This window comes from Acipenser ruthenus, chromosome 27 (genome assembly GCF_902713425.1).
Source record: "Acipenser ruthenus chromosome 27, fAciRut3.2 maternal haplotype, whole genome shotgun sequence".
NCBI lineage: Eukaryota > Metazoa > Chordata > Actinopteri > Acipenseriformes > Acipenseridae > Acipenser > Acipenser ruthenus.
Window position 1 is genome coordinate 907,720 of NC_081215.1, and position 25,057 is coordinate 932,776.

The 25,057-nt window shown below is 43.7% G+C and overlaps 1 protein-coding gene across 7 annotated transcripts in view; it reads right to left on the reverse strand.

The window, feature by feature from the left end:
- LOC117963577 (espin-like) overlaps positions 1-25,057 on the reverse strand; it is a 43,419-nt gene that overhangs the window by 3,097 nt on the left and 15,265 nt on the right. For 4 of the 7 annotated variants that reach the window (XM_059002134.1, XM_059002132.1, XM_059002133.1 and 1 more), the window contains exons 6-12: positions 24,219-24,444; positions 23,335-23,606; positions 15,383-15,544; positions 13,468-13,660; positions 11,690-11,710; positions 8,781-8,926; positions 7,007-7,387 (exon numbers count right to left, since the gene is read on the reverse strand). In XM_059002134.1, the coding sequence (XP_058858117.1) occupies positions 7,007-7,387; positions 8,781-8,926; positions 11,690-11,710; positions 13,468-13,660; positions 15,383-15,544; positions 23,335-23,606; positions 24,219-24,444 (1,401 nt within the window). The remainder of the gene's footprint in view (positions 1-7,006; positions 7,388-8,780; positions 8,927-11,689; positions 11,711-13,467; positions 13,661-15,382; positions 15,545-23,334; positions 23,607-24,218; positions 24,445-25,057) is intronic. The other 3 variants (XM_059002136.1, XM_059002135.1, XM_059002131.1) reach the window with 2 other exon arrangements.

Genomic DNA, 25,057 nt, shown 5'->3' on the forward strand with positions numbered 1-25,057 from the left:
CAAACCATGGTATGGTAGATGCATAGTATAAACATGGGGAAACTGTAAAATGACAAATTTACCATGGTAAACTTCTGTAAGGTGGGGGGTAAGAGAAAAAACAGGTTTATAGTTTATAGGTTTAGAATGGCTGTGTTAAAGTCAGCCACTGTTCAGAAGAGAAATCAGACTTCTGTCTGAATGTGGGAGAAAAAAAAAAACTGAGCAACACCATTTACATAAAGCAGCACTGTTTACTCATGTGATCGTCCTTGCATTACTGGTAGAATGTCTGGCAAGGCCATTGTCAGCTCAGCCCACAGCTTCACTTCACACTGATGTCAGCTCCACTGTCCTTCGCATTCAATGATCACATGATCACCAGCTGCTAGATGGGGGAAGTTTGCTCCATTCACAGTGGCACAACTTATTGTATCATCTCCTGTTTGGAGCAACAATTTTAAAACAAAGAAATCACGTACGACAGGCTTCTCCCCATTCTGATGCCAGTAGACACTGCACGATACCAGTACCCTCCAAAACCGCCTGATTAAATATGAAGCCTTTGCAGTTCAATGCAGACTGTTTGCTCCTCCTTTGTTACACACTCAGACATATATAATTCAGTCACTAGGCAGTAATGATTAGGTCTCCGAATGCTGTTGAAAAACATATAACTAGAATGAACTCTAACTGCAATCCATGCTCTGTCAGCAATACAAGCAGTGCAGTTTGCAGTCTGCTGGTATCGTTTTATACAGCTTGCTGTTTCCATGCAGTTGAACTGCAGTCCATTTCAATACCACTCTTGCACAGGAGCCTTGACTTTGCAACCTGGGCCCTTACCAGGTGCTTGTGTTTTGCAAATGAGTGTCACTTCGCTGCACCGTCTGACACGCTTAAGAGGCTGTCACAGAACGGTAACCTACAAATAAGTTCATGATTCATAAGCAAACATAACAACCGAACATGCCCGGCTGTTCTAAGTACCTGCTATTCTGTTCCAAGGTTACAAAAAAGCCGTCTCAGTTTGCAAGCATAGCCTCTCCAGCCTATTCAATTGTAATCGGAAGCCAGTGGCGATGGAGGTATCCAGCCCTGCTCATCTTCCACCCGCTATAGTGGAGGATCGCTCTCGGATTCCTGACATGAAGGATTTTCACTGGCAGAAACCCCCCCAGCCTCTCCGTAAGACGATCTACACATTTAATTATTCATTATTCCCTTGGGAATTATAGAATGCAAAAAAAAAAAAAAAAGAATTGAAGTGAATGACAGCAGAGCGGGGAAAGTGAGTCGCGGAGGATTTGTGTTGCAAATGAAGTTGAGTGAACTTTCTACTTTTACATGATGATAGGATGGGCATGTTATCTGCTGTTAATTTGCACTGTGCAGTCTTGAGTGCTTGCTGTCAAACCTCAGGTTTATGAGCTTTGAAGAGTTTCTAGATAGCATTTTCATGCAGAAAACTGAACTGACCCAGGGTGCTTTGACTGTCCTGAACCCCCGATTCCTGCTTAGTCACAATGAGGTTCACTACGGGCAGGTTGGAAAGAGCGTCGGCGTGCTCTGGGCTTGTGCAGATCACTTAACGTATGTTCGGGGGAAAGTCTACATTCATAAGACTGGTCAAGATCAGTCTGACTTGCGTAAAGTATGTTACTGACAGTTAGTAAAATTACTTTGACACTGGCTGAGCGTTTACTGTGTTCTTGAAGTCTACCACAATTTAACTGCTTGCATACAGTATTTGTGGCATTTACACATCTAAGAGGACGAGAGCAAATGAATGGAAAATCGATCAGGAGAAAAGGGCTGAAATAAATGAATGAGAAAAATAAAAACAGAAACTTGATGCACGTTTTTATTATAAGAATGACTTGCAACACGATACTACATACACACAATCAGAACACTTGTAACAGGGTTTCCAGCTTCAAAAACCACATGAAAATTATAGAACACAACCCAACGACTTGCCATGCTAACCGATAAAAGAACAGAACACGTTTCAAATCTGGAAAAATCCAAACACAAAAACCAAAACCTCAAGCAGCAACATATTAACATGCACCATTTCATTCTCTATCCCAATACAGTCATGGTGAGTTGATGATCTAATCTAAACATTACAGAGCGAGAGGTAAACATGCATGCATAGAAAACACAAAGCCTCACACACATGATTTCAAAGAAACTCAATCGTCCTGGAGATGCTGGGACGGGAAACTGATTCCTCCGAGTCTGAATTCAACTCATTACCTTTGCTTGCTGCCAACTCATTGTCACTTCTCGGGGGAACACACTTGCACTGGTTTGGTGACAGAAACCAGGATTTCCAGACTCCCAGCCTCGACTTAAACCACTTCAGCCCACACTGTTTAATGCATAGCCCAGCTACCTCTCTCAATAACAAGGCAAGCAATCAGAATAAAACATTTATCACACTTTCAGACTAGCTGTTTTGTAGTTAAATCATTATTATTAAATCTATACGATACTTGATGTATTGATGACCACAACACACGTTCACATTTGTAACTGCAATCCTCTTCCGCTGCATTTGAAATGTATTGTTCTGCTTTCAAATACTTTCTGTATTGTTCAGTCTTCTGCGTTATTTAGACGTACATGCATGCAAAATGTTTTCTTTTTTGTTTTGCTTTTATTCGGAATCCGTAAATATTTCTAATAGTAACCAGATCATAGATTAATTAAAACCTCTTTTGTTTGACTTGGTGTCTTCGTTGAATTTTTTTTTTTTAATTGCATGGTAATGCAAAAACCTTGGATGGTTTAATAAATGCATTACAGTGTGGGTCAACGAATGAGTAAACTGGGGAACTCCTGACAAAGCCTGCGTATGCTACAGGAAGACCCCTGTCCCCCTGCTGTTGGATTGGGTACTGTATTTCATATACTGATAATATCACATTATGTCCATAATTAGCTAACTCCATGCTACTTCCACGCTGACAATAACCTTAAACTAAATTCTGTGACGGTATCCGAACATCTTGTTTTAAGAAGGATTTACCAGAACCCTTTTGCTGTAGCTCATTTTTAGTTTTTTTTCCCCCGAATGAAATCGATAAGACAACCCCCTCCCCACCCCCCGAAGGTCAAATGTCAAAGAGTTCAGCTTCTTTTTCCTTCCAAAAGGAGAAGCTGCGGTCTATGTATCGACAGATCTCCTCATTGCTGAACTCGCCCAGTTCGGAGATGAGCTGGATGGAGTCCTTTCTGGTTGTAGGGACAGGTTGGTTGAGCTCCTCCACTGTGTCCTCAACACTCGGGGAGCCGAGGATCGACTCTGGTTGAGACAGTACGTCAGGGATGGTTTCCTCGAGCTCTTCGACGGGGCGTGTCTTGTCTGCACTCGCCTCCACCGAGTCCACCTGCACACCATCCACAAAGAACCTCTGCTTGATGTCCTCGAACCCATCTGTCCAGTCTCGCTTCCCGGACTCAATCTCCTCCATCACCTCTTGGTGGAATTTGCGGATCAGCTCCCAGCTGTGGCTGCCCAGCCGGTCAAACATCTCATAGCACAGCAGGTGGCGGAATTTGCGTTCGGAGTGGGACATGCTCATCTCCAGCAGCTGGAAGTAACCCAGCATGAAGAGGTCCAGGGTCAAGTTGTCGTAGCTCACAGGGGCGCCGTTTATGTGTGGGAGGAAGTGCTCGGGCCAGTAGATCATCTGCGCCCTGCTCAGTCGTCTTATCTGCCGCGTGGGGACCTGGCTGATGATGGTCCTCCAGTGGCCGATGAGTTTCCCGACCACTTGCCTCTGCTTCATGAAGCAGATGAGCCTGTCATCCTCGCTGGTTGCATGTTCATAGTCAGAATCGACCTCACTGGGGTCTTCAAAACCCCTGCCCACAGCAGCCGAGATGCTTCTTCTTCTTCTAGACTGCTTGCGTCTGAAGGACTCTGTGAAGGTCCACTTGCGCCAGTGCTCAAGGAACAAGAACACAATCCTCTCCTTCCTCATGTCTATGTATTCCTGGACGTAACTCAGGTCTGTCTGGACCTGAAGACTGCGGGTCAAGTGATCTGGGCTGAACAGGGCGTCTTGATCCATGCTTAAGTTTTGATTGTACTGATCTATCTCTGCTTGACATACATTTTCAGATCCCCTGTAGGTAAGTGGGGCATAGGACGGCATGATTATGGGCACGTCCACAAGCTTCATGTTCGGCATGTCATGGGACGACTGCATGGCTTCGTTTGACCAGTGCAGCTCTCCGCTGTCGTAGAGGTAGTCCTCTTCCAAGATGGGTTCTGATCTGTAACTAGACTCGCTCCCCACCGGCAGTGACCTCTTGCGTTTGTAGACCCTGTTTGGTTTGCTGTCCTCCTCCCTCGATTGGCTTTGCAGCTCATAGTTTGCTTTCAGGTTTTTAACCGACACGCCACACTGCTTGATCTCTTTCTCCACCTCCTCCCTGGTAGAAAATGACTGAGATCTCCCGATATTGACTGAAGCTGCTGCTGCTTCTGCTGCTTGAGGAGACCGAGGAGGGCTTTGTACTGAGCTCCTGTGGTATTCAGGGCGGGCCCGTGGCATCATGTCCAAGATGTCTATCTCCTTGCCACCCAGGGTTGCCAGGAGGACAGCCATGCTTTTCAGGAGAGTGGAGATCTTGCTGCACCAGGCTGGGAGGTCCTCAGCCTGCCCCTGAACCTGCTTGGGGTTCACAGTGAAATGCTCGTGAGACAACGCCACCGATACGGGCAGGAGCTGCTGCAGCTCTTGCTCCAGCTGGTTTAGTTCCTTCTCCACCTTCTGGACCTTGTGCATCACTTGCAGGTTCTCGATCTGCCTCTCTATGCGGATGAGGTCGGCCTCTGTCATGAGCTCTCCAAACGGCCCGAGGATGGCGTTGTGGGTATGGGAGTACCGCCAACCCTCAGGTTGATAGTACCCGGTGTCGGTGAACTGTATCAGGGATAAAAAAAAGAAGAAGAAGAGAGGGACAGGGTTTCCCTCAGGATGCTGATTTATGCTTTTTTTCTTTCTTCTTCACACATTTGCTTTACATGGATTTAGTGGTGTAATGGCATTGCCCGGAAAGCTTGCAGGTTCATGATGGAAGTTGGAGAAGGAAGGGTTGGAAGTCAGTGACAGTCAGCAGTCATGCACTGAAAAGAATCAGCCATACACGTGGTGGGTCCTCCACACTTTTCTTTCTAATAGAGCCTGATCTAAACAGTTAAAACGAAGGCACTGTAACACAAACAATCAACCGCTCTGAGAAGTACTGAGGCTTGTTTTGAGAACCCTGACATGGAAACGCCATATAAAAGGAGCAGTTAAGACACAAGAGCCATGGAGCAGTCAAGAGAGCAAGACTCGGAAATGAGAAAGATGCTTATACCTACAGCCATTCATGAGCATACTGTTTGTTTTCTACTAGTTACCGACCAGTGAGGGAGGCCCCAGCATCACACCACTGAATCAACATGTAATAATTTAGAGCTGCAGTATACCACCGCCAAGTTCTCAGTTACAAAGAGGATGCAAATATCCATTCGGTCACTGGACACCAATCTAGCTTCCCAGGTTTTAGCATTTTCCTGGCTCTCTTTCTGTATATACATATAGAATATACAGCAGACCATTACAGTGGTTTCATTGAGCCATCTGACATGTCTTTGTATCAGACAAGAGGGCTCATAGCAGTTGGTAATGGCTGATCTTTGGTGGGGTTGATATCAGCTTGTATCGTACAGCCCCCTCTATCACTGATCTCATCGCTGTGTTATTAGGTACCCTATATTACTCATCTCATGGCTGTGTTATTAGGTTTTAGGAAGCAACCTTGGAATGGATACTGCAACTTTAAAGTATCCATTTTTTCACTCAGACAAACAACTCCAAAAAATGTCACACAGACCACGCAGAGAAGATGCCCTTTTGAACTCCAAAGAGACACTCTTGTACTTTGCCACGCTACAATGCCTGCATACGTCGCACCCTTAATAGGCCATATCCCTATTTATTTTAAACTTCACGCTATGAAAACCAACCATCCGTCGACCACAATGCTCGGAAACTGGTTTCTGCACATAGTGAGCTGCTAATGGGCCAGTTCACCCAGAAGTACAGACATAACTAAACATGAGAATTGCAATCTAATTCATTTTGTAGTTTGTAAAACAAACAAACTGCAGCATATTAGAATACATATATATATAAAAACTATGGAGAGGCAGTCTGGTTGATATTTAATACACAGTAACAGCTGTTGGTACTTGTTAGTGAGGGAGGGATTACAAAGCAAATATGCACACCTATAGACTGCACTCGGCAGGCAGCGCACAGCACAGGGCTAATTCAAACACAGGCTCCTTAAGCTGAGCTGCGTAAACTCTGGATGAACTATCACTTTGCATGTCAGTTCAGAAATGCATGACTAAGAGAAAGTTATTCACAGGGGTATAGGCTGTGCGACTCTAAAATATTTACAATTATTGATTCCTAAAGCAGATCCTGCGCTGGATTTATAACTAGGCATGTCTGGAATTCACTCTCCTTCCACTGGGATTTTCACAATGCATGTATGTTTCAGCATGCATCTTCCCCTTGAAGTTTCACATATAAAATATGTACATATTTTAATAATCAAAGCTTTAACACAAAGTAATAGATTTGGAGTTAGGAATGTCTTTTGAGATCTGCTTTTCTAGCATCTAATGAACTGCAAAACTGCAACCAGGTCATCTCATGCAATGCAGGAAACAATCCCCCAGTCCCCACTGGTTCCTGGGTCCAGACCTTCTGGCTCTAAAAGGATGGACTGGTCCGTGCACGGTATGAGCCTCGAACATTACTGGAATGAACTGTTGCTTTTAAAAAAATAAGCAATGCAAAATGTTTACTGGAGCAAAAGCTCTGTTAATACTTCCCTTTGATGCAGCTTGTACCTCGTTTCCTGCAATAGCTGGAGACCAAGAAACCAGCAGGACCCCGCCCTCCCCTGCCCTCCTCCTCGCTCTCTCTCTCTGCTCTGCGTCTCCTACCTTTCGCCTGCTCTCGTCCTCCTCCTGGATCTTGAGCTGCAGCTTGCGCACCATCACCTGCCGCTTCCACTCAGGGATGGGCATGCCGCCCTCGTCGTGGGTGGGCACAAGGGCCTCCATGTCTGCCAGGCTCATCTGGCTGGGTGGTTTGGACTCTGCATTCCCGTTCACCACCACGGGGGTGGGCTGCTGCTCTGTAGTCAGGGCTGCTGCCAGGGACTTGGGGCTCTGCCTATCGCTGGGGGGAGGTGTGGGGGTGGCAGGGGGCTCTGTGGGGGTGGTGGTGGTCGCTGTGGGGCCTGTGGATGAGAGCTGGGCAGTAGGAGCTATTGGGCTTACTGGGTCTGTTGAGGTCGGGGGTGGAGATGCAGGGACCTCTGCCTGCAAAAGAGAGATAAAAAGCAGATTTAATATAGCAAAAGCACTGTAATCTAGCAGCCTACATGGGTTACTGATTAAAACATTTCTGGGAGCACCTGGGCTAGGTTACAGAGACAGGAAGGAAAGCCCTGGCATGACTACAAGCAATCAAGGCCTCTGTCAGCCAATGAAAATACAAGGAATCAAGGCCTCTCTCAGCCAATGAAAAGTCTTTAACTGTTGTCCCTGGGACTGTGAACTGGGTTATTTATTTATGTGAAAAGTAGGTCTGAAATTACTTTTGTTTCAAAATTGTTTGAGGGTGGGGGCCACTGCGAGGGAAGGGTTTAAACAAAAGATGAAAACACAAAGCTCCCACTTGTTCTCTTTCACAGAGCGCTAATTCTAGCTTTTTAGGTTTAAAAAAAAACATGCGAGTCAGATATGAACGCCGTTGAGAGGTTCAAACTCGCTGACATTTGCTGATCTGTACAAATAACCCCTTTCAGTAGCCCTTTAACTGGTTTGCCAAAAAAAAACTTTTAATTGTTTATTAATGAGCAGAGCAGCAGTTGGATTCTCCGGCAAAAGCAGTGCTTTTGTATAAGTAGTGACAATGCCACAGAGATTTGGTGCTATGAGGAGCAATAGCAAACTGGGGCATGCCTGAAAAAAAACTTTGCACCCTATTATAGGCTTTAAATATTCATCGCTATTAAAAAAAAGTCTTCATCTGTCATAGTTATTGATCAGCAGGCTGTTCTATAAATGGATGACGCAGGAATGAAAAATAAGAGTCACCGTTCACAGCCATGGATTTTGAAGCACAAGCAGAAAAGCAAACAGTCAGTATGCTGCTTGCTTGTTTTTAATACTGTATGGAATACTGTAGCTCTAGATAAGCCTTGGAGGATTAAGCCAAAGCCTAATGCAATAGGCAAGATAGTTTCATCATTCCATTGTACTGTATGAGCCCGAATGCAAGCGCATGGGTGACTACCACTGATGCCCCACTGCTACACACGCATCACTGGATAATGAGTCACCAGTAATGACTAGTTTGGGCTGCATTCGTGTTTATAAATGCTTATTAAATGCAGACACTTTAAGCACATTGCAACAGATCTTCAGACCCTTCAGTCACATGTCAGCTGTGAACTGCATGCCCACTGCATTTTCACATTCAGCCGGGTCTAGCTCCCTCTTGCAAGTCTGCACGTGTGCATCTCTTAGCCACTAAAGTCAAACAGGAAATAACCATGCTTTATGAATGCAGCTCAAGTGGTTGACTAAAAGTGTTCAGAAATGTAACAGAAGTTTAGGCAGACAGACCTGCCCAACGCTGGTTTGCCTGAACTTCTGCTATTGGTGTTACTGAGCGTGTTATGATCGAGTGTGTGCAATTGGAACCTACGTTTGGGCCAGTCTGCCCGCTGCCAGTGTAGACAGTGGTGTACCCTTTAGCCTGGGGTGTTGGCTTCAAATTCCTCCCAGCTTTGATTTCCGCCAGCAGATCCGAGTTATCAACCGTCGGAGACATCATATTGAACGACTTTGTACCTAAAAGAAGAAAAGCAAAGTGAAAGTCAACAAAACTTCCATGTTGTTCTGTACGTCCGCAGTTCTATATCATATAAAACCTGGGAATTGGTACCTTTTTCCAAATCCTATTTCAACTTTGAAGTACTGCAGTTGATACAGTTCGAATTTCTTTGCACAGATTAGAAGTTTGATAAGCTAAATCTACGCCAGTAGAATCTCAGCAGATACTGTCGTTAATAATTGTGAATCGTAGACTCAGCAATTCTAACTTTCCACTCTTTCTTTATAATGGAATATGAATGCAGTTGATCTTTTCCAAGAGCATACTGTCAACCCTTCCTAGTGTACAGTCACAGCAATGCAATCCAGAGCTGAAGAAGTAATACACAGAAACAAGAAGAAAGCAAAAAAAAAAAAAAAAAAAAAAAACCACAAGTAAAAGACACAGCCTTTTAAAAACGTGAACACCAGGTACAATCAAATTCAAAGCAATCCATGTCTATTGCCTGATCACGAAAACCAATCAAACCACTTCTTGTCTGTAAAGCAAGTGTAATCACAGGACAGATCGACAGTATAGTAATAACCAGGTACGGTTTTATTCATACAGACCTTCAGACCTTTTACCAGCATATTCAGCAAACCCACACACACATAATTACGTTACCTGTCTTTAAACTGTCTTTAAAAACCTCTTCCGAATCCAAGCAACAACAAGAACTGTTATCCCTCTTTCATGCCTGCTTGGGTTACAGAAACTCAAGAGAACGAGTGTGTTGGACAAAGGCTGGCCAGGCTAATGACTCTCGCTCTAGGAGAATACAGTGCTATTAGGAGGCCACCGAGGCCCGAGGGATCTAAAGGAATCGGCTCTAATGAGCAACGACGTGGATCGGCAGCCAAACTGGGAAGGAATTAAGGCCCCCCACCCACCCACACACCAGTAACCAAACTGTACAGCGTTCATTCACGTGGAGGATTAGTGACAAGCATCTGAACACAGCAACAAGACACAGTGAACTCCAGCTAATGACTCCCAGTCTCAGAAACTCCCTCCGACCACAACATCTCTTTATGTTTCAATGCTTTATACTGTATGCTGTATGTATGCCCCAACTCCAAAATCTTGGAATTGCTTCATACTTCAATCCATACACCTTTTTATCGCTTGCTGCGTTTTATATGCACTGGATCCAGATTATCTCCATTTTCCATACATACAGTTCAGCATACGCTAAACTCTCTTTTGAAATTCTCTTTGAGAACTGCACGACTGCATTATCCAGGCACATTGAAATATGACTTAAATCCAAGGTAAACAACAACCACTTAAAGGTATTTGATTGGTTAACAGACCATTGTCCTGTACAAACATAATAGATCTGAGCACAGGGGGCCTGAAGCGGACCCAATACAGATCCAGTACCGTCTCACAGCCAGGCGCAAACTGGCTGTCTGAACTCCCAGAGTGCAACCAGACTCTTGCACAAGGAGTCTCCTCTACAAAGCCGGACAATGATGAAGACAAGAAACCAAAAGGAATGCATGCGTTACAGGGTGGCGGCTGGGTGTGAAACCGCCAACCCCACGAGCCGCAAGCAAGCGCCTTAACCACTATGCAAAACAGCTGGGCTCGTCTGCATTTCATGCTTTTACAGCTTTTAACCTCATCTCATCTCAGGACCGAATCCGTGACGGCAGTGTATCACACGACACTGCCCGTTACACAGCATCTGACAAAGTTCAACATAACTAAACACTCCTCTATAAAACTAAAACTACATTAAAAAAATAGGGCAGCTAGACAAAAGGTCTAGTTGAGTGTTGTGATTGAGGAAACTAAATATCTAAATGAAGTTTCAGCAATGACACATCCCATTCATATTATATACACTGTATCGCTGGCTCTATGGAGCTGTTCAACGATAGCACAGGGTTCTGGATGACATCATGAAAACTCATATTTATTTACACTGATCCAAATTGCACCGTTACCATAAAAGCAAACAAACATTACATCTCATGCAACTAAAGACAAAAAGATCAACTGTAGCTGAGATCTTTATATTGCACAACAAAAGTAACACTAAAACCAGGCTGACCCATATATACAGAAATAATTAGCACCAAAACAAAGCCTACCTTTAGTTATATCCTTAACCTCAACAAATCCACAAAATATGTACTGTATCTCCAGTAAGCATCAAGAGCAGTCCATCTACACTTCTCCTCACGCACGCCAGGTCTCACTGCAATGCTGATATGCAAAGTGCCTTGGGTGTTATCCTTTGATGGGGTTTTGAATGAACAGGGGCGTGGAAAGGCATATTGTATCATTGGAAGATGTACAGCCCAGGCTGGCTGCATCTGGAATTGCAACAGGTGGCTTTGGGAAGCTCCCATTCTTCTGGATCCACACAAGAATAAACTGGGATTCAATATTTATGAATAGGCTGTCACAATGGAACAGCAGGTGTGTGGAACCCATAATGCTGTCACAATGGAACAGCAGGTGTGTGGAACACAGACAGAATGTTGGTGAAATGACACGGCCAGCCTCACACTGTCACGTCATTTTCTATTGCACACCTGCACAGTTACAGGTACATCTCAGACTTAGCGGACTAAAGCATTAAAATAAATATACAGAAAATCTCTTTAGCAGTCAAGTGGGTCTATTTCAGTAATTTTATACAGCCTTAACATTTATAAAAACTGATTTTCTACAGATGTTATTTGATTGTATTTTTTGTATGTTGAGGCTGCAGTGTCAGTACTTACTTTTCATTTGTCTGAGTGCTTCTAGGTTGCAAAGAGACGTAGCATTTAGGGGAGGGAGAGGGGTGAAGGAGCAGTGCAGACCGGGGGAGCGAGGGGGGAGAAAGAACAAAAGAAGGGAGGGGAAGGTGGGGATTGTGTTGTAGTCACCCAGAGAGGAAATGACACAGCATCACACAGGAGGGTTTGTGTTGATGTCAGGCATGGGAAAGGTGGGGGCAAAACAACGGATGGTGGAAGGATTAGAGTAAACAGGAAGGAAGGGTAAAATAAAAAGAACAAGAAAAGAAAAAAAAAAGATCTTGTTAGTTAAAATGGAAGCAAAATGGGGCCTGCGTTAGAAAAAACAAAACAAAATATCTTTTAAAAAAAACGACACATTAAGTGACCCTATTTGTATTTGAATTACATTGGCTGTGTTATAACTCCATAGTTCTCCACTCAAGGATGTCCTTTTAGCACATGAAAGGAAGTCAGCATTTAAAAACCAATGTTCACGCGACGCTTTTAAAGGATTTAAAGCATTAACATATTGTGTTGCTTTGACTTAAATGATAATAATACTCTGTCCGGACAACGGAACAATCTGACGAATGCATCTGCAACAGCAGTATCCTTTAACTATCACTCAATGTAAATGAATGTGTCACGCAATGCCTTAAATAGAGAGCACCGAGGACCCAGTCAGCTCAATAAGGATTTGCAATCAGATACAAATAATAAAAACAAAATGCAAAACAAAACAAATGAACAAGCGAACAAACGCTCAACCTTAACTACTGACCGCCAACATTTTTCAGGAGAGCTGTAACAAGCATACTGAAGGATCAAAGGCTTTCAGGGTACCAGTATAGCCTGGCACTGCCTTGATAACAGAGTCTCTTACAAGCACACTGCCTGTAACCTGGTACCAGTAACAACATTACAGAACACAACACCGACTCCCAGGTAATTATACCCTCTGTTACATAAACATAATACTGCCTAGCTCATGTTTTTATAATGTGCTATTGCTCTTCAGTGATCCATTGCTGCTTTCAGAACAAACACATTCTGCAATAACCAATACTTTCCAGCAAACAGGTGGACGGTCTTTTCACAACAACTTTCATAACTAGCATCTTCAAGCAAACATCTTCAATTAAATAGAATAATGGATGTCTTTCGGCAAAGGATGACACAATCGGGTTGCACAATAGTTTTCTACAGCACAGAGGTGTAACAGCCAAGAGACCCGTATCAAGAATAACTCAGATTCATAACATGTGACTAAATTACCTTGTGAAGCACGGCTATAGAGTACATTAAAACAAGGGTTTAAAAATCAACAAAGCAAGTGTCATACTGGAGTCGATCCAAAGACATTCACACAATGAATGCTCAATTCTGATTTCTATTAGAGCCTCTGATAAACAAATCACTTGACACTGAGTTTACTGCATGATTAAACCCAATGTAAAAATGCTTTAAAAAAGTCTGTTCAGGAATTAGACAGCTGTACAAAGTCAAGATGAGGCATGCCTTGGACAATTGCCTAAAATCTAATTCGACAGTACAGTGCTTTTAAAAAAATGTGTTTTTTTTTAAAATATGAATTAATAAATACAGGGCTGCCCTGGAAAAGCTTGCAAACAAACAATTTCATTTTCTTGAAATGATCTTTCCTTCATCTACATGTTTTGTGAATTTTGCTGCTAATATGAAGCAACGCTATGTGACTCTGTGGTTCTTTTGCACAGTAGAGGAGGCTCAGCGCCAGAGTATAACTCAGGGGTACTCACTGCCTGCAGAGGAGGACGGTCGTCGTTGGGCGCTGTTATCCTGGGGCGTGTCGGTGGGCAGCGGAGGGGGAGGGGGAGGAGTAGGCATGCTCTCTGGGAGAGGGGGAGGAGGTGGGGGGGCTGGCAGCACCTCAGAGGTCCCGTTCTGCTGGCTGGTCCCACTCGCCGCTGCTTCTTCAAGCACGACAGACCCCTGGGGTTCAATTAAAAGAATAGAGGATGCATAACTGAGATGCTGTTACTTCTCTACAAACCAGCACATCTATATCAGCTGTCCTCACAGCTGTGGTGCAATGTGTCCCCCTGACCAATGTTGATATAATCCTGAATTCTGCAAAAGTGTTGCATCATAAGAGTAATTTAACCCATTACAATAGACTGTGCTTCCAACCTCTGCAGCTGGACAATTTTATACATTTGCTGCCAATGCCATTATATTTGACCTTTTGGAATAAGCAGTTAGTTTATTGTCTACGTAGAGAAAACAACCTTATGGGAAATACCTATTCTGTACGTGCCACTGATCTGTGCTGAGGAGCTTTTTGCTCTGTGTAAAAGGGCTCCAGCTGCTGCAGCTGCAAAGCCAGCATCAGCTCATAAAGTGGAGGTCTTGCATCAGCAGCCGTCAAGGGCTCTCATTCAGATGACTAGCTGGGCTCCGTGTTCGACCATCTGGTAGACAGTGACAGGCAGATGGAGCAAAGGGAGACTCTAATAGGCTCAGCAAAGATTACACTGACCACCAGCCCACAACACTAAACAACATCCTGCCACGCCATTCCTGGGAATATCTCATACCACCTAATAGCATCCCGAGTGGAATGGGGCTGATCCACGAGGCTTTCAGAGATCACCCCACGGCTCGATCTTAATTGGAACCTGCCGGCTTTATACTCATAGTGCATAATTCACTTTGCATGCTTCCTTATTGCCCAAGTACGAACTATGCATTTGTTTGGAAAGGAGGGGTCTGACGAGGGCAACTCATTTCTAGTTTTTAAATGTAATCAGGCTAACTTTGCATTCTGCATCAGTGTTTTAAAAAAATAAATCACTTCAAATGGATGGTTGCATATTACATTTAAACTTGCCCCCACATAAACAAATGACATTTTGCATGTTTCATATGCAGGGTAGTATATGCCAGCTGCTGTAACAAGAGAGCATCTGCAAGAGTAAGGTAGCAGGTTATATCTTTGCAGATTTCATTACAAAAGACAATGAATTCGGCTGGGAGAGGCTCTTAGACTGGAATGGGCTGATGAAGGAGATGTAATTGAGCACCAAGACCCTCACCTAAGCAGTTTTCTTTTGAAGGTTTTGCTGTGCAATTGTACTCATGCAAACTGAAGAGTGACTGTGCTGTGTGTTGCTTTTAATAAATCCCTCTGGACATGCTTGTAAACGACATGGTGCACTTCAGTGATTTTTACTGGTTTCAAAGTATTTTATATGAAGAAATCCGGCCAAAAGTTTTGCATCACCCTAGGGAATAAACTCATTTTGCTTCATAAAGTCGAATGAAACCTGCTGAATAACTTTACGTTAATGTATCAAATGATACACCACTTTCTATTTTCCCATATACTAACAAAAGGTAGACTTTTGCGATATCATTTTGTAGTTTCTTTGATGACAGGTTAAATAAAATATCTAAATTATGTTAATATAGCTTAATCCTAAAATTCTAGGTGATGCAAAACTTCTGGCCATAGCTGTACCTTAAACTTAGCCCTAACCTTAACGTGGTAAGTTGAGCTAATCAATTAATAGATTTTTTTTTCAACTTATTTCATCCAGTCCAGTAGCTCTCATACACCAACACCATGATTAATGACGTCACAGTGACCCTCACCCCGAACCCAAGGCTCCAGCCTTGCACCCCCAGCCACGCCCCCGACCCCTCACATCATACCTTCTCGTTGGGTGCCATGGCCCTGCTCGCCGGTTTGTCCGCCGTGTTGCTGCCGAGTGATTTGTAGTAATCCCCAGTACTCGGCTGCTTGTTGAAGTTTCTGGATTTCCTGTTGGAGTCGACTCTTCTCAATCTCTCTGGGGTGCTGTCTCCTAGAATCAGCTGTGCGGCAAAAACAAGAAGGAGGAGAACAGCGCTACTAAACAAAATGGAACGCTGCGCTAGAACAATACTTACTAAATGAAATAAAGACAATTAGCCAATTTGAATACATTAAAAAAAACACCCCTTCCGACAAAACAAAGAGTGATTCTGTAACTTGTACTACACAAAAGCTGCGTTTGCCTTTTGTTTGACCTCAATAGATTAAATGACACATGCTCAATGCAAATGAGCTGGTGGTGGCATGCAATGGACAATCTGACACACACAGGGCTCCTATTGCACTGTAGTTAAAGCCTTTCTGGGCTTAAACGTTTTTTAGAAACATCCACCACAACACTTCTCAAAGGGGTGCGGACGTAGCTTACAAAGGCTGTCCGTAAATAAACAGACCTCCTTGTCTTTTTTACTTTGGAGAAGTCTTGATTTTGAAGAGTATTTTGTGCATGCATCGCGTGTGAGCCTAAACCCCTTCTGCACTGCGCGCAGTTAGATCTGCAGCAGGCAAGGGTCAAACTCCAAGCTCATTTCTGCCGTGCCTGTGCTGTTGCAAGCTGGGTTGTTTGCTGTAAATCTAGTGGTTTTAAAGGGGATCAATGCTTTCATGCAACAAATACAGGAGCAGGTTTCACCATCAGGCTTGCAACAAAAGGACTTTTCATTCAGCTTTTCATTTCAGCTTTCCAGTGACAATTCTGCTGAGCTCTCCTTATCCAGGTACTAAGCTGCCCAGTTAACCATTACAAAGGAATTAGAGACTCAACAGCAAGCAGGTCCAAGACACAGAATACCTGCATAAGGTACTGTACATAGACACAAGAAATACTTCAGCTATTCTTTTGTACTGTATACGAAAGAGACCTGATACAGCCAGTTTTACCTACACACTACCTGCTAGATAGTGAAAGGTAAATGATCTAGCAAGCAATGCTGTTGCTTATGTGAAAGGATCGCTGGCAAGGAAAGGGGGAGCTTTCTCATTGGCTCGCCATTGTTCCTCGTTATGGAACTTGGACTTTCGTTCCAGCGAGAGTTTGAAGATTCTATGCTGGCTCTCAGGTTTGATAATGGCCATTCACCTGGGAACGTGATTGTCTTGTATATCGTATATCACAGAATTCAGTTTCTAAAGCCGGTTGAAAAGTTGATGGGACACAACTGACTTCTGTGAAAACTATATCACATCCATTGATGAAAACACATCCATTGTTACCTAGCAGACTGACCAGCCCCATTGCCTGAATGCATGCTAAATTGCTGTTTTATTAACAATGACCAGTGATTTGTGTTATACTGGATAGATAGATAGATAGATAGATAGATAGATAGATAGATAGATAGATAGATAGATATGGTTAAGCTTATAAAATATATTGTCAATTGTACATTTCCTGCTGACATAGCTAGAAATTTGCTAGTTAAAGTTTCCTGTAAATTTACAGAATTCAATCTGAGGGACTGGACACCATATGTTTTTTCAACCAGCTGTGTATTTTCCTAATGCAAACAGAGGATTTGAATGGCTGGCTTCACACAGAAACAATAAGCAAATCCTGCAGCGAAGACTGTCTGTGATTTTCCCTTCATTCTACGGAACAACACCCAGTATTGCCCGACTCTTATTTTCTAATACTTTTATTAACATATGAGAAATAACAGATCCATCCTGCAACGAATAGTGAACAATTTATTCTCTGCCACTGGCTTTTTATTTGAAGTTGTCCGTGTTTGGTACAATTTGCCCATATTGCTCCTAAAGTGTGTTGTTTCTTGAGCACTTTCAGATGCAGCTGAGTGGCAAACACTGTTGCAGCAGCAAAGGTCATTCAAAATGATCTAGACAGCATTCAGAACTGGGCAGACACATGGCAAATTATATTTAATACAGAAAAAGTGTAAGGTACTGCACGCAGGCAACAGAAATGTGCATTATAAATACCACATGGGAGGTAATGAAATTGAAGAAGGAATCTATGAAAAAATCCTAGGAGTTTATGTTGACTTAGAGATGTCTTCATCTGGACAATGTGGGGAAGCTAAAAAAAAGGCCAACAAAATGCTCAGATATATAATGAAAAGTGTTGAATTTAAATCAAGGGAAGTAATGTTAAAACTTTACAATGCATTAGTAAGACCTCACCTAGAATATTGTGTTCAGTTCTGGTCACCTCACTACAAAAAGGATATTGATGCTGTAGAATGAGTGTAAAGAACAGCGACCAGAATTATCCCGGGTTTAAAAGGCATGTCGTATGCAGACAGGCTAATAGAACTGAATCTATTCAGTCTTGAACAAAGAAGACTACGCGACGATCTGATTCAAGCATTCAAAATTCTAAAAAGTATTGACAATGTCGACCCAAGGGACTTTTTCGACCTGCAAAAAGAAACAAGGACCAGGGGTCAGAAATGGAGATTAGATAAAGGGGCACAGAGAATGGTGGGAGTCTGGAACCAACTCCCCAGTAATGTTGTTGAAGCCGACACCCTGGGATCCTTCAAGAAGCTGCTTGATGCGATTCTGGAATCAATAAGCTACTAACAACCAAACGAGCAAGATGGGCTGAATGGCCGCCTCTCCTTTGTAAACGTTTTTATGTTCTTATGTTCTTATCTGTATAGAGAAACAAAGCACAGGGAATAAAGTCTTCTGATTGGCTAGTGAAGATGGCATGGTTTAGAATACATGACATGAAGCACATAGCTTTACAAGAATCTGTTGATAACCAGCTAGGTGAACTCCTGGGCTGTGCCAGTTCAGAGACGCACACTACCACAACCAATCCTACCCTTTCACTCCTCCAGACCACTAGCCTAGATAACTGTAGGACACCAAAATTGTTCCAGCACAGTTAATGACACGAACAGCTAGTTCTGGGGTAATACTGTTGTCTCTTGTCATTTCCATATGATTACATTTCCCTGTAGCGTTAATGTAATTGAACCTCAACATCAAATGAATATATGTTTATGCCACGCAGAATGAAACATCACTGCATTTTGTCCCTTTTTATTTCCTAAGCAATCATACCAAGTTAGGGTCTACAATGGCTTTTGCTGTTTCCAAAGCTGCATGTTTGCATACACCTACACTGTCAGAAATGGAGTTCACGGAATACACAGCATACATCCTCCAATATGATTTAAATGAGCTGCTGGTTATAAACACTAAAAGACCATATATTACCATTTCAAATATATATACAGGCTCGATCTAAAAAGCACAATATGAAAAAAATGTACCAGTATGATAAACTCCTCCGATAAGTACTCTAGTCTCCGACACATACATTGTGATTACTTTTCCTTTAATCTGTTTCCCTCTTTCACTGCCTAGTCCGTATATTTGTTTTTAAATCAGACTAGTTCCATTTGCATTTCATAACCTGGGTTCGTCTAGTAAGCTATATACAGACTTTATATATGAAAAAACTTTTATTGTATGACTGAGGGTCCCTAAAGTTACAGATGAACCATCCTTATAAAAGCCTCAATAATACATTGAACTGGTACGAAAAGTAAAATATTCCCTTACCTGCAAGTTCCCTGTCTGTCTCCAGCCGCCTGCCTTGCCTGCACTGAAAAGCTGTGGACTGCAAAGAGCCCAAGTGTCACCTGATCTCTAGTCCCTGCTACCTGTGTCACACTACCTGCCCTCTCACTTTACCCATGTCCCTCATTAATAATCCACACCTATCAGATCACAGCGACAGACATGACATCACTTTCCAGTCCTGGACCAATCAGGGAGCTGCAGGCTTGCATCTCTCCCATGCAAAGCAGTGCATAATGAACTAGCTTTGCAGTTCACCTAAAAAGGTATGGTGGGTGCTTATGCTGGTTTTAGAAGGAATTGCTGCATTTCAGAACAATGCATTGTTGTTATGCTGCACTTTTGCTGCAATCTGATCGAGTCTGTTACATGTTGCATATTCGGCTGCCAAATGATTGAATCTGGAGCATACTTTAGGTGCATTGAGACCTCCCAGTAATAATCTGTTAAACTACAAGCACGAGTCAAACACGGATATAATAAAGCAATAAGACACTTCATATGCAAACCCTTTTTTTTCAAACTGTTCGGAGTACATCTATCTGTATATTGGGGGTGCATGTGATAATAACACAGCCCTGTTCTGAAAAAGTAAATGAGGGTCCTGTAACTGACTCAGATGCTGATGGACAGCTTAACCCTTTTCCTTACAGGAAGTGCTAAAGCTGAGAGAGGGCTCCCTTTGCGAACACAAATAGCAGCTCTTTCCTGTTGCATAGCAACAACACAGGAAAAAACACAAGGCCAGACGCAGAGGGGATTATCGATGACTTATTAAGAAAGATCCACATTTGGGTTTCCAAGGCCAGTGAGGTAGCTTCGGGAAGCAGTCGCTCTCAGCTGTGTTTCATCAGATTCATTGGCTTTGTTGTCAGGTTTATATTTTCTCACTATTTCTGAAGTTTCAAGTCAATTGTCACTTTCAAAACTGCTACATCAAAGCAAGCGATTTATTTTCCGAATGGCATGTTTTGCATTTGCATTACATTTATATTTTCCATTCATTTAGGTTTACCAATAAATGCCACGGCTGGCACAGGGCATTAGCATTTTGCAGCTGCACTTACATCCCATGCAAACCGGATGCAGACCTCCATGAACGATACATAATCCGCTGCTACTGTCTAACGCACTGGCCTTAAATCAGTTTGGTGGTCACAACATAACCCCTGCCATAACACTGTCAAGGGGGTGTTTGCAGAGCCATCATAAGCAGCCTGCAAGGTGTTCACACTAATCTGCAGCAATATGTGAACCTTCTACAATGATCACAGCAGTAATGTGTGCAGCCTTGCATAGGGACACACCTACAGTGCTATCAGCTGTGTGAGTGAGTCGGAACTTGCTGTCTTGCCCATTGTAACTTGAATCCAAGAAGCAGCTGATTGATATGTATTACACAGTAATTTGCATAGCAAATCAACCAGTCGTGAGAGGGTTCAGTCCGTTTACATAAAAGGTTGTGTATTGCACATGGGGTCAGCGCTGGTTCTGATCTGGTCTTGTCATACAGCATTTTGCCACGTTTCCTTTCTGTATTGTGCTGGTTATCGTCCCCTGCTTCTTGTGTGTGTGTGTGTGTGTGTGTCTCTGTTCCTGGGCTCCTGCTTCTTTCCGTAGCTGACCTCAATTAACAGTATCTCTGCCTGCCTCCCGAGAGGAGTCTGTGTGTTTAATTGTTAATGATTCAGGGATCATTACCTGGGAACGGACACAGGTGGGAGCAGGATGGGCTTGCACACACGAGGGACCACCATCTAATTAAAACAACACCCCCCCCAGCATCACCTGAGTGCCAGCTTCACTGCCACGCACTCAAATATACAGTCTCATATACATACACAGTATACAGTGCATATACAAAATGTATGTCAGCTCTTGTATACTGAGGACATGTTTATATATATATATCATAAAATGGGTACTTACAATGGTGTCAAATAGGAAACACATTTCCCACTTAAGACAACCACCACCAGTCGTACTGCATTGGTAGTTAATTGATCTGTGTTACTGCAAAGCAATCGGGTCGTTACAATGTTTTGCATGTATTTGAGCATCATAGATATGCTTGCAAGCATTGCTGGAGCCCTGGTGATTCTGAATTTAATTGGAAGCTGGTGCACCTTAGAGTAAAGCGGTCCGTGATCGTGGGATAGAGAGGCTGTTTCAGGGTTTGTTTGATATTATTGAGCAGAAGAGCTAACTCCGCTGACCTTTCACCTGGAAACGTATCCCTTCGGCCACTCTCGTTCTCCTGTCGGCCGCACACAGGGCTCACGTTTCCGAGACACACAAAACAGAGCAGACTTTGCTTTCAGCAGCCCGAACCCGCGATGAAAAGGAAACGCACACTGAAGGCTGCTGATGTGACTGACTGTGGAATCTGCAGGGTCATTAATAATCAGACCTGGCTGGTGCACAGTGTGGTGGTAACTGTACCTGCTTTACAAGAACCAGACCTCATTATTCTCCAGCTAAAACACACTTGCTGTGTATTTCAAAAATGCATACAGCACAGAACAAGAGACAAGCTACAGCGTAAACTAAAGATTTTAAAATAGGTCTTATTTAAAAAACATAGCATATCGAAAGATAATGTAAATTGCTGTACGCGAGCTCTATAGTATATCATAAAGATGAAACAATAAACAATCCTGCTGATGATGATCTTCTACCTGTAATGCCATTAAGAACTTCACTGTTATCCTGTCATCACAGTGCAATTAAAGCAATTAAAAGCCAGCACATCAAAGACCTGCCACCTTCATTAGCGCTCTGTACAAACCCTGCCCGTAATACACAGCCTCATTAGCACGGGGCACAATTACTTTATTGTTCGCTTTCCCCTGCCGTCCGCCCACCAGCCCCTTTGCAAACACAGGAGACCCCCCCAGCCCCCGAGCACATCCTGGAAAGGAACATTGTTTAATTGCAGAGCAAATGAAGCGATTAGTGCACAAACTGAATGGACTGAGCTGTGCTCCTGCCTCGAATCCCTCTGGGAACCCGTGTAGCTTCGCCCCAGTAACTGTGCTCGAGTGGAAAAGGTGGTGCTGGACAGGGCTGCAGACCAGCTGGGTAACTGAATGCAGTGGGTCAGAGACGTGGTTTGCAGCACAGCTCTTTGGAAAGAGACCTGACCGCCCGTTCCAATCAGCACACCTTGAACAGCTGAATTTTCTGCTGGGATGCATCAGTAGCTGCCACTCTCTTCATACAAACTATGTGCTATCAAACCAGTGCAGAAACTCGCACTCACACTCAGAATTGCCTTTAAGAAGTATTTACCAGCAGTTATTCAATAAATCCATTTGTTAATGTGCTGATTTCAAAATAAGAAAAGCTGCCCTCACCTATATCAATCAGAGGCAATTAACTTCCGCACTGTTTGAAAAGACTATTTCCCTCTCATCCGGGGCGCCGACATTTTCACTGCCGTACTGGCTTGCCGAAGCCGTAAACGCCATTGATTGGTACGCAGTTGTAAAGGCGAGGGAAGGACCTGGAGTACGCGTTTTAGCACTATTAAACACCACCCTTTCTTTTAGAATCACTGCTTGCATGACTCCACTTGGACGCTTTGAATTGCGGTCACTGTTAATGCAGAATCCTCATCCTCATGTTGAAAGGCCCCCTCTGTCGAGACGCGTTGTGTCCCGTTTCTAACGTCATCGTGAGTATTTTTGTTCATGAAGTGACGCATACAGATGTCAGCTGCAGCGCCCTCTGTGGCCCGTGGTGGTAAGTCTACTCCAGGCAAGTCTTATTGGGACCAACTTCTCTGCTCTGCTCTGCAAAGCGTCAAAGAGATCTAATCACCCTGTACATACACTTGTATTAAAGTCCTGTTACAGCTCCCTATAAAGAACACTTTTAGGCAGTCTCTTGCACAGGTATTATAAACATGTTAAACTGTACTTCTTATCTTTTCCTAGGTTATATAATTATTAGAATGCTCTCTCTCTCTCTCTCTCTCTCGCTCGCTCGCTCTCTCTCTCTCCTCGCCTCTCTCTCTACTACTACTACTACTACTACTACTACTACTACTAATAATAATACTGGTGTTTCAGACACATCAGCCCACACATCCCTTGGTCCGATGGTGCACCCTAAGCAGCCCATTATAATATATATATATCTATATATCTCATGCCACTGGGTATTATGCTGCATTATGATTAGCTCTTCAGATAAGCCATGCTGTCCCTGGACCGGTCTGCCGGGATGCTCTCACCTCCTTCTTGAGAGCCCCGCTCTCCACATGCCGCAGGTTGTTCTTGACATGCAGGTATATCTCCGCTGAGGGCTGGTCCTCGGGGGGGCTGGGTGCCGGGTAGCTGGGAGGGGGGGGCAGTGAGGTCGGCGTGACGGAGGGAGGGGGAGGGGGAGAGAAGGAGGGTGGAGGAGGGGCTGTGGGGGCTCCTTTCTTCTGTGCCTCTGATCCCAGGTCTGGGTTCAGCATGTCCATGTATGCCTGCATGTCTGTGATGGCAGTCTCCGGAGCTCCTTCAGAAAGGAAAACAAGACAAATAAGAATCGAAATAATTCAAATCATATTTCTGCTAGATCTTTAAGTGTCTGTATAGCAGCCTGCAGCACAGTGTAAATATGAAATAATAAATCACATTTTAAAAAGACACCCAACTACCCAGGCGATATTCAGTTCAAAGAACAAAAAATGACAGAAATGAAGAAAGCCAAGTTTTTTTGTTTTTTTTTTCTCAAGGCTTGAGTTTGCAAACCAAATTTTTGCTGTTCTGTTTTGGGCCACAAGGTGGCAGTGCTCACCTTTCCCAATGGCTAGGCAGCAGCACTGCACTGCAGTGCAAAGGCCTAAGGGGGCTGTGCCACTCCAACTGGCACTGCTGTTCCCTGCATTGTTCACCAATAATTGGACATGCACGGTGCCTTAGCCATGAAAAGATGTCCTTTGTTCTTATATAAAAAGGCCGATCAGACCGAAGAGCATCCCAGATTTGAGACAGCCATGTCTTGAATCACGACTCACAGCACAGCCCTGTGGGAAGGTCAAACAGCTAAACCTGCACCTCTGTCTCAGATCAATGGAATGGCTTAATGGAGTAGTCCTGTCCCCTCCCAGTGTGCGGTGACACTGACCTGGCCCTCGAGCCCCCACAGAGCCGCTCCTCTTCTCTCCCGTGCTCGACTGGCTGGAGTTGCAGGAGTCGTAGTTGGAGAGGGTGCTGGAGGGGGAGCCAATGTCGAAGCGTGCCTGCTGGGCAGAGGATGACATGGTGGTGTTGGGGGAGGACATCCCCGAGTCGGGCTGCTTGAACTCCAGGTCTGCCGAGGGGTCCCGGGACAGCACCCGGTGCTCCACGCTCTGCAGGGAGCAGTCACAGATCAGCAATTACACAGCTACACAATGCACCACAATTACACTAACACAGTGACACTGAGGAGCTGCATCACTACAATAGCACTGGGCTTCATCAACAACAGAAAAACTCATTGATATCTAGTAATACCCTTATTAAAGTTTCCATGATAAAAGCATGACAAAGTGTAATAAAGCACAGTGCAAGCATGGTGAAGCACAGGTGAGCATAGTAAAGCCCAGAGAGGTATGGTAATACAAACTGAAATACATGGTAAACCATGGGGTATGCGTAGTATAACCATTGGAAAAGCATGGAAAAACTGAAAGATTCCTATAAAATGTACTGCTATAAACGGGTGCATTAAGAAACTTAAAATGTGTTTGACATCCGCTTCGACAAGAAGTCTTTCTCAAAGTATTAATTTACTACACAGCTTGAACTAAGCCATTATAACCACACAGTGCTGTGCTGCTAATCAGATACAATCGCCTAGTGGCCTCTCTTTCTGTGTTTCTTTTTAGTGACGTGAACCAATACGAGCTGAGCTGAAGCTACCAGAACTTACTGTGCGAATCCACAGTAACGATTTCCATGAGAACCATCTGCTTTCAGCCC